At 44.5% G+C, this 10582-nt stretch overlaps 1 protein-coding gene across 1 annotated transcript; it reads left to right on the plus strand.

Moving 5' to 3' along the window:
• Nucleotides 1–352: 352 nt before the first annotated feature.
• Nucleotides 353–6790, plus strand: metrnla (meteorin like, glial cell differentiation regulator a). Its single transcript, XM_078269581.1, has 4 exons — nt 353–708; nt 2339–2727; nt 5697–5756; nt 5904–6790. Exons 1-4 carry the CDS (start codon nt 608–610, stop codon nt 6215–6217), a joined length of 864 nt encoding a protein of 287 aa, XP_078125707.1. The 5' UTR covers nt 353–607; the 3' UTR covers nt 6218–6790.
• Nucleotides 6791–10582: the final 3792 nt, after the last annotated feature.

Here is a 10582-nt window from a genome sequence, read left to right on the forward strand (position 1 = left end):
AAATAAACAATCAAACAAGCAACGACAACAACAACAACAACAACAACAAACCCATATACTCTCTTGATAATAATAATTTGTTAGACATCTTTTGTGTTTAATCTCATTCAAGTGTAAAGTCGTCATATATTTAAGGTTTAAAATAATAAAATAACAAAATACTATTCTTTCTACCACTGCATAACAGAGTAGCAATGACCTTTAACCAATAATCTATACGCTAAAAGCACTCCAATTATACTACACAAGCATCGTTTTATACTGTGAAGCTCGGAAATCGGAGTCTCGACCGAGCACCTGAAGGCAGCATACGTGTACACTGCTGTGAATGGGGTGTGACGTGGGAGCAATCAGTGCTGCAGGCTGAGCTGAACGCAGAACTCGCTCCACATTTTTACGGAGGGCTGTCAGCAGCACTGGGCGCTACGGACGAAGTTTGAATAAGCGCTGTTACTCATCTGCACTTCCCGAGAGTCAAAGAAGAAACCCCCGGGGAACAGCATCGAGCGGACAGGGGACACATGGAAACGACATGTAGCTGGAAATACGGCGGTGGACTTCATCATAGTTTCGCTCGAGAAGAGGCGAAGTGAGCTGCAAGATAAACATGCTCACCCCGATGCTGGCCTCCCTGCTGCTGCCTCTTCTCCTTCTCTGTCGGATTTCTTTCTGCCAATATTCAAGCGACCAGTGCAGCTGGAAGGGAAGGTGAGGTTTACGGTCCTGTTTACTAAATGTAAAATGTTGATTAAAATGATAATAATAGGCTACAGTCTGAAAGTAAGTGAGCGACCTCAAATGACCGAAACTCAGAGACCGAGGTGATATGAAATAAAAAGATGCCACAAATTAGGACAAAATACAAAAATAGAAGCAATGTTCATAAGTATTTTTGGGATGTGAATGAAAAGTAGGCTACTATGGTTTCACAGACACTTGAGTTTTGGTCTGGATTGTGGGGAATTTATGAATGACTAATTGACAAATACATTTGAAAAAAGGGCTAGTTATGAACTTGGGAGTATACAATTGTGCACAATTATACATTAAATTATTATTCTGATTTAAAAAAAAAAAAAGTGTACTAGTTAGTAGACACTTTTGATTAAATATCCCACCATAAGAAAATACTCAAATATTCACAGGATTACATGCACATATCCCCTGAGAGTTTTTAAGTATTTGGGGTTTTAACAGATTCTAAAACCTCAGGCAGCATATACTGGAACATTTCACCTCTCATCAAACATCTGCTGAAATCTGTTTTGAACTTGAGAGGCTGTGCCTCAAATAGTGTGGTTTTGTTTTTCATCCTCCAGTCAGGAGGGGTAGGCGATATTCAGCACTTTGAGCCCTTACCAATAATCTGTTGTTCATTAGTGAGACTCTTGACTAATCTCCTTTAATTGCATGCAGAAGTGATAGTTAGAAAAGACTTAATTAGAGGCGTGCTTAGGAGAGCCTGGTTATGGGGGCTTCAGCTGCATATGCTCAGCATGTGCCATGAGTTACTTCAGATCTATGGCACATTTGAATTTCAGCATCTCATTTTCAGGGAAAGTGGGTGTTTCTCCTCCAGAGTCAAACCACTAGCTTGGCATGCATATGCTGGTGGACTGCTGATGGCTTCCTGCCTCTGGCTTTGCCACAGAATGACTGACAGACTGGAGTTTTCAAACCCTGACCAGGCATTAAGTTCTGGAGGGAGTCGTTTGGTCATGCTGGCGCCAGAGTCCGAAGTGCTGCCCGGACAAGTCTCTTCCAGTCTTTTTGGTGGCTTGAAAGCAAGGGGAGGTTCGGTGCGTGACCTGCATTTGCACTTGCATGCAGCAGGCCTAGCTACTGTTGCTGCCGTTGTCTGCCCAGAAGCCCGTGTCCCTCCATTCATCCATTTCTGCTTCCAAACTCTTCCCAAAGGCAGCCTGCCAGTGGTGCATTTTGCCAAAGCTCTGGGAGGAACAATGTGGTATGGGGGGGGGGGAGTGTGTGTGTTGGAGCTGAGGTCATTTTGGTTGCTCGGGCTCGTGACTGGTCATGCAGCCGGTCTTGCGCACAGACGGCCCTGAATGCTTCAGGAGGAATGTGGTCTAATGTCCTTACAGTCTGCCAGAGGTCTTCACCTTGGTCAGATAACTCTGGCTATAAATGACCAGAAAATCATTTTCAGATTATTGAATAATTCCTTGTGCTGAGTTAAAGAACACAAAGAAAGCTTTCACATTCTTGGGTTTCTGTAATTGTACACTTTTTTTTTTTTTTGTTGAAATTCTTAATTCTTCCACTCTGAGTCTTGAGTGGTTGATGTCTGCTGACGTCTTTCACCTTTCTTTTCTTCCAGTGGTCTGACTCATGAAGGCCACGCCAGGGATGTGGAGCAGGTGTACTTGCGTTGCTCCCAAGGCTCTCTGGAGTGGCTCTATCCCACGGGGGCCATCATTGTTAACCTCCGACCCAACACGGTCTCCCCTGCCGCCGCCCACCTCTCTGTCTGCATCAAACCCTCTGCACACTCCAGCGGCACCAACATCTACCTGGACCGTAATGGCAAGCTGCGGTTGCTGCTGCGTGATCAGGACCAAGCTCAGGGCAAGGTGCAGTGCTTCAGTATCCAGGAGGGGGCTGTCTTCATCGAGGCCGTCCCGCACATGGACATCAGCCGGCGCATCACGGCGTTCCAGTATGAGCTGGTCAATGACAGGCTGGGGCCATTGGCACACTCACAGGGTGGTAAGATACAACTCCATTAATGATGATTTTACAGCCCAATATTAGTGCTAAACCTGTAGATAATTGCCTTACATCTAAGCAGCCTTTACAAAGGTCTATAGACTTGCTTTTGATTGATTCCCTCTAGGTCTGGCTTCCTTTGTGCTTATCCTTGTGGTGTGTGCTGTGCTAAATGCAGCCATCTACTGGTGGAAACTTTTATTAAGTTGAAGTCTAATAGTAGGAAACTTAACATTTTGCCAAAGTCTTTTTCTCTGGTAGTGTTGTCTGTACATTTTGGTTTTGTGGGGGGGGGGGATATATTTCTTGTCAAAATCAAACACACTGTGAGAATCAAGACATCAAAATCTGAAGCCTTAGAGTCTTTATGAAACGTTTTTTGGAAAATAATGTTCATATTTCAGCTTGTTTCACAACCATCTATACTTGATTTGACTTGGCTCTATGCTATAATTGTTTTTTGTGTTTATGTCGAGAGGCACAGCCAAATAGGGGGCCTCCATTGAAAAACAGCCATCTATTTTCCCGCTGCGTACCTGCCAAACCTACAGTTTCAAGCTGCGCAACTGTGCGAGCAACTGTGTGTTTTTTTTTCCCCACCTAAAGCAAAATATGAGCAGTATCAGGCCCACATCTGTTTTTACGGCTCTCTGGGTTCACATATCCACATCCTGCGTCATTATCTGGCACAGCAGAGAGAGAGGGAGAGGGTTAAATGTAGAGCGCAGTGAGCGTGGAGTTGTTTTGGCCACATTAGTGAGCTCTGCAGTATAATCTGGTTGTGTGATGTGGCCTGAGATAGCACTGGGATGATTCACAAAGACCGTGGTCTCGTGTCATCTGAATCCTGGACTGGTGGATTGATTGCTGCGTTGCTTCTTCTCATCTTTTTTTCCCCCTGTCTCTTCCTTCTTTCCTCTTCTCTCTGACCCTGTGCTGGGATTGAGTTGCTCACCGTCAAGCTGGAATGTATCTCCAACCAGATGTTGGGAGGACCTTCTAGGAGCATATAGGCTTATTTCCCCCCCCCACTTGTTCTTTTCTTGCTGTCACTCCCTCGGCCTCCCTTTCAGCTCACTTAAATTATTCCTTTTCTTCCTCTCTGTCTCACTATTTCCTACCTCGTTATTTTCTTTCTTGTCTATTTATCATTCTTGTATTTTCTTTTTTTATTCCTCTCCACTTCATATATCTTCGGTCTCTCTTCCCGGCTGTTTGAAGTGGTTTTCGTCTGTGCCGAGTGGTATTAGTGAGTTGTGCTCCATTACAGTGGAATGCATCAGGGCCCAGATGTTTCAGGGACAGTATATCGTGCCCCTCCACTCCTCCTATACCACTCGTCCCATTCCTCATCCCTCTCTGCTCCTGTGAAGTGGTTCTGATCAGAGTAGCGCTGCAAGTGCATGGGCCAAAGAGAGATGCTGACTCGGCTCTCAGCCCATTCCTGTGGTTCTGTTTCATGTCTGACATATGAGCCTTGCTCGGCTCCACTTTGGAGGAAAGAAAAAACACGCCTGGGTTTAGGCCTCGGCTCTTGGCTGCTCTGTCTAATGCTAAGGCAGCAAACAGGCTCACTTCAAAGGGCCTTTGCACTCTGCTGTGGGCGAGGTCGGCCGCTCTGAAGTCTCCCGGCTCTCCAGCTGTTCCCAAGCCGTCCGAGCTTGTGGCTGTTTGACCTCTGATCTCTCTGGTGATGCGGCAGCGCCTCGTGTTGCTGCACAAGATGACCTAAGACATGCTCCCCCATCACCCCTATACTCTCAACTTCAGACAAGCCAGCTAAAAATAAGCTCCAGCTCCAAAAGATGACAGAGGGCACACATCTCTGGTTTTGGACTTAATTCAGGGTAATGGTCTGCATATCTTTCTCCAGAATGCATGATTTCTAAACTAGATACATTTGTCAGATTACAGACCAGACTATATAAACTAGGTTGATTTCCAGTGCACTCAATTTACCTGAGCTAACCATATTAATCATTATTTTTAATTTAATGGATGTACTCCCACTGCTGCCCCACCCTCAGCCCATTGCTGACTCGACACCCCTCCCCACTCCTCCTCTGTCCACCTGCCCCTGTGTGCCACTCTGCCGCAAAGGAAAACCACAGCAGATCCTGGGCTAATAAAGGCGTTGTGGTCAGGCCAGCCGCAGGACCACCTGAGTCAACTAATCATTGACTTGACTGCTCTCATTTAGGGCCCTTTCTCCTGCTATAAAACACTCTGGAGGCGGGCTGGCCGAATTGCTGCCCTACAGCCACCAGTCAAAGGTAAAATGTAGCCTGGGGCAGGCTTTAAAGTATTTAAGGATTATTTGCCCTGAAGTTATGAGAGCATGCCCTCTCATGGCTTGCCTTTATTGTTCAAGACAATATATGGTAGATGGGAGGTTTTGCCCTTCTTATTTGACACCTCTCTGAAGTGATTTTCACTTTTAAGGCTGTTAAAAACTCTACTTGATGTTATAGTTGAGACAGTGCTCACTGTTTGAATCCCAGCAAGCCTGCAGCTTACAGAGCTCAGGTCAGAGATGTAGCCTTTTGGAGCCGTGTCCTTTTCATCTGGTCCTTGTTTGTCACAGAGCGTCAAGCGGTTCCTCTTGTGGCGGGGAAGCTCACTGAACAGCCCCCATGAGCATTAAAAACTCATTTTTGTTGCATGCCCAGCTTTTTTTGGTGTTAAAACAAGGAGCTCATGACAGCTGAATCCTGCTCTGCCGTCTTTGTAAATAAATAATCAGTGCGGATGGAAATTACATTGTATGTGTGAAACACATACTCCTATATGGCTGGCCCAGCCACAGTTGTATGTTTGTGTAAGTGGTACTTAACTGGAATGTTGTTGACCTGTAGAAGATTTTTATCATGCTGCAAGACCAGGAGTGCCAAAGAAATCGTGGACTTTTCCTGTTTCTGTTTGTAGTGCTCCATCAAACTCATGCACCCTCTCTCTTTATTTCCATCCAGCACCCTGTCAGCCCTGCAGCGACGCTGAGATGCTTCTAGCCGTCTGCACCAATGACTTTGGTAAGTTAAAGCGCTGTTTGGGAGAATTATAGGCTTCCTGCTGCTGTATGGTGTGCAGAATTGTCCAATGAAAACACCATTCTGTGTAGCATGAAATATAGCCAGTTCCAGTTTTCTAAATCTTGTCTTCCTGCTGGGTGTTTTCAGTGGCACGGGGCAGCATTAAGAAGGTGGAGCAGGAGGAGGAGCACTCGTCTGTCACTGTGGAGATCAGCCGCCTCTACAGACAGAAGACCCAGGTTTTTGTATCTGGGGGTGTGAGGGTACGGAGGTGGACTGGCCACATCAAAATGCCTCTTCAGTGTGGGGTGAGGTTTGGGGAGGGCGAGTTCCTCTTCACCGGGACAGTGAGGTTTGGGGAAGCCTGGATGAGATGCGCCCCACGCTACAAAGACTTCCTGCAGTTGTATCACGAGGCGCAGGATCGGGGGACCAACCCCTGTCAAGTGGACACATACTAAGTGTGTTACCTGCCCACACTTGGAAATATGACATGTCTTTACTGGGTGGGGAAAAGAGCTGAACCAAGAGTTCATGCTTAGGAGAGAACGAGGCTTACAGACTGGCAGAGCCTCTCTCCTCTCCTGCTGTATCGTGACTCTTTGGAGACAAAGACTGGAGCTCCTGAATGTTGCTAAGCAGCAAGCTGGATGGACTCTGCTTTCAAAGTCGAACGTGATGCAACGTGGAATGTGTTCAGACTGCCTTTCTCGCAGATGAGGAACTCCCAGGTTTTAAATGTAGCAAACCCCCATTTGTTTTTATTTGTATAAAATGTGAATGAACATTGTATATTTTGACGCTCTGTGTGCTTTGTAAAAAAGTTTGATGTACAGTTTTGAAGTTATTTCTTATGACAGAAATGTATAAATTGAAAGCCTCTTATTTTTATTTTGTTTAAAAAATGATTTGCAATTTTAATGCCTGAATTCATGTTTATTTCAGGCTGTACAATTGTTTAAAAAAAAAACAACCAAAAAAAGCAAAAATGTTTTTTTTGCCATTGAGAATAAAAGCTTTTATTCCCTGGATAAGTGTTCTGTGGTGCTTTTGTAAAATAATTGACAAAATCCCAAAAAAAATTGTTTTGGTCGGACATAACATTTGATTGATCGCTTTAGGCTGTGGGGAAACTGCTGGTTGCTTCTTACTATTTTTTGATATTTACGTCCAAACAATCTAACTAAAAAAAAAACCCCGGCAGCTTAACCACTACTGCTGTAAATCCAAACTTTGTATTTTACATTTGGCTGCAGATGGACATGGTGGGTCATTTCAGATCAGATATAAAATGATCACTGGTGCTAACAGTTTTTTTGTTTTTTTTCACATATTCTTCGTTGGAATAAAAACACTCTTATGATGTGCATAAGCCTCTCTAAGGTTCACCTTAGCCTTGAGCTGGAACCGTCTGCCAGGGGTACAGAGAGATTGATATCAGAGAGTTGGGAGTGGATTCCTCTGCGTTGGTTCCTGTGGTGATGGGGGTGGCTGTGTGTCAAGGTCAGTGTGAAAGGCCTCTTTGTTCCAGTGCAGCAGCCTGGTATGAGAGAGCGAGGACTGAAGACAAACCTGAATACAACCCTGTGACTGGGCATGCATCAGAGAGCAGCACTCTCCAACCACACTCCAAATGTTGATTGGCATGTACAGTCCTGCTCAGGTTCCCTGCTTTAATGGAAGACTTTTTATTTTGATCACCTCAAATCAAACCCCGGAACAAATCCGGTTATTGGAGCTCTTAGCCATGCTGCTTCGCCAGTAGATGCAACCTGTGAGCCAGGCCTGTTAAGATGACATCTAGTTCATGGCCAAGGCTCTTTTTGTCTGCCTTTTCACTTAAACGGAAACACACCTAGAATGTCTTTCAATAAGTTGCCCCACATAGACAATTGCTTTTCCAGACAGCACTGTGCATTGAAATGAATGTCTGAATTCCAGCTGAAAGCCAGCGGTCCCTGAATTACTCGCTGGGAAATGCAAACAGAGTTTCTATGGTAACGATGCCTTACTGTGAACCTTCTTGCTCTGGCTTTTGAGTCTTGGATGAGGAGGAGGAGGAAGAGGAGGGTCAGTGGGCATTACTTGGCTGGTGGGTTCTGTGCAGGTCCAGCTGTCCTAGTTGTCAGAGCTTCCTCTCTATCCAGGCAGCCTTGTTCTGCTTGTACCATGTGGCCACCAGCAGCTGGTAACAGATACACAAAGTCTTCAGGTGATTCCACTGCAACATAATCAATATCTGCATCACTGTCCAGAGTGTTGATGGTGTGCGCTGTGCTCCATCTGATCCAGTGCATATAAGATCTTTGTACACAACAAGGGCAGCATTTATCTTCTGGCTCTCTATTTATCTTTACTGGAGTAATCAATTAGTTGATTTAACGATCAGTCGATTGACAGCCGACTATTTTAATAATCGATTAATAGTCAAAAAAGTAATTTTTCAAGCAAAAACGGCATTGTCCCAGCTTCGCAAATGGGAACAATTTGATAACATGTCCTTGAGCTGTAGAAAACTGATGTTTCACTGTTTTCTGATGTGTTCTAGCTATTGTCACTAATACTGCACTTTCTTTCTGGGTTTAACTTGCATGATAAGCACGCCATCATTTAGGAGAATGTTTATAAATAACATTTTATCACATTTGCAAGGATTTGGAACTAGTGTCACTGGGTGTAGCTCAACCAATTAATCTGACTAATCTGTTATAAATGCATATGCTATCGGTTGCAACTGGGTGAGGTCTGATTTTATTGTAATACCAGTTGAGAAGGACCAGTTTAAACCAGACATAAATATGTGGTGTCTTTGTCCTGTCAGTGTGATTCAGCCAGAAGTCATTGCATGGTCATCTCGTGGGTGGAATAAAAAAAGAGAGAGAACTACTGTTGAAAACTACAGACACAGCAAAGTGCAAAGTGACTTCGCAGAGAGAAGGGCAGTTGAATTAAAGAGCAGAAGGTCCCCAGCAGTGAGAAGAAGGCCTGGAAGCTCAGTGTCTTGGCTTATAGTTTATGCCTCTTTGGGAAGTGCTGGAATGTGGGGAATGTGTTGACTTCACACACACACACACACACACACACACACACACACACACACACACACACACACACACACGCACACACACACACACACACACACACGTGCTTCTTCCCCCTGCGCCACTGCCTTGATTAGCTGGAATCAATAGAGTCTCTGTGGTTTTTCTGTGTGTGTGTTTGTTAGCCTGCACTGTGCGCGTGGCCCTAACCCCAGCACACATAAACACACCGCCCCAGCAGCAAGATAGCCGCCACCCACACTGAGCCACAACTCACTCTGCAGCTGCAGTCCTAATACCTCCGATCTGACACAATGCTGCCCTGACACTTCTGTGATCACATTTCAGCTCACATTGAATCTTTCATCCCAATAATCATGTCAAATATCACCCTTTTTCTTATGATATAATTTGTTTTATTTATCAACAACCCACTTCAATTTAGGATTGCAGGGTTCCCTCTACTGTATATTTCAGCCATGTTTGTCAAATCACACTAGCCTACTAGGGAAAATGAGCCCTAAAATTGTATGATAATCTATGATTAATCTATTTTTTACCGGTTAAATAAGTCCAGTTACACACATGAGTCATAGAGCTGGGTTTGAAAGGAACATCTGATAATGATTCAATGGTTGAACTGACAACGGGGCACCAAAGTCATTAACAATTATCTTTTAGTGCCCTTAAATATCTGTACCAAATTAAACGATCAACCTATCATATAGTTTTTGAGATATATTAAGTCTGGACCAAAGTGGTAGACTAACTGATAGATGACATTGCCATCCTTAAAGCCAAGTTGCTAGCGTGGCTAAAAATCTATAGCTGTGCCTAAAATAGGCATTTTTGTATTTGAGTAGCTCAAACTTATTTTATTAACATTTTTATATTTTGATTGAACGTTAAATGCATTCAGTCTATGCATGTCATTCCAAATTCGAGCCAGATAGAGATGAACATATCAGAAAGCAAGGGTCAACAAGCCAATAAAGGCCCCTCACAGAATGCTCATTAATCCCCAGTGGGTCATGAGTTCCCCAGTCATGAAATGCCTCGCAGCCGCCTCCTTCGCCCCGCCTCTCCCACCGAAGCGCTGTGGCAGGATTAAGGACTCTGGTGTTGGGTGTCTCTAACAAAAAGTGATTGCGAGGTCACAGCATGGGCCTGCATGTCTAAATATCAGGTATCAAAGGGGATCTGGGAATTGTGTGCTCCGACTGAGTAAATGGGTAGTGTGCATGAAGTAGACCAGGCACTGTCTTCATCAGATGGTTTAAAGATCAAGTTTTGGCAGGACTCATAAGATTGCATCCAGTCAAAATCATACAGTAGTAATACAAATTTTTACAAAAACAAATTTTATCAACTAGACCAATGTCTGTTGATAAAACTACTAAACATGTATGTGATAGAAAGCTCCACACTGTTAAGCTTTATCATGTAAATTCATTTTTCCTGGCTGATGTCTGTGTTATGACTAATTATTTATATTTGTGAATGGTGATTTGCTGCTGCAGTCTGCTCCGACAAGACTGTCTCCTTTTGCCTTTTGTCCCTCATCGTCCTCTTTTCTTAATGAGTGAAAGTGCATGGCGGCTGTCAGCTCACATGGCTCCCAGAGGCCGCGTCAGGTTGCCCTGTTCGTTCAGCAAACACGCCAATGTCCTCCAGAGTGGGGGGTCCTGCTGCACAGAGCTACTGGGAGCCGCCCAATGCCGAGCAGCCCAATAACTGAGCATAATTTGGCTCTGAGGACATCAAGCAAACACATTGCAAATGGCA

This window comes from Sander vitreus, chromosome 15 (assembly GCF_031162955.1).
Source record: "Sander vitreus isolate 19-12246 chromosome 15, sanVit1, whole genome shotgun sequence".
Lineage (NCBI taxonomy): Eukaryota > Metazoa > Chordata > Actinopteri > Perciformes > Percidae > Sander > Sander vitreus.

Coding starts and splice junctions, on each gene's coding strand:
- metrnla (XM_078269581.1), top strand. CDS start 608: ATGCTCACCCCGATGCTGGCCTCCCTGCTGCTGCCTCTTCTCCTTCTC. Junction 2,728..5,696: donor ATTGGCACACTCACAGGGTG/GTAAGATACAAC, acceptor ATTTCCATCCAG/CACCCTGTCAGCCCTGCAGC. Junction 5,757..5,903: donor CGTCTGCACCAATGACTTTG/GTAAGTTAAAGC, acceptor GGGTGTTTTCAG/TGGCACGGGGCAGCATTAAG.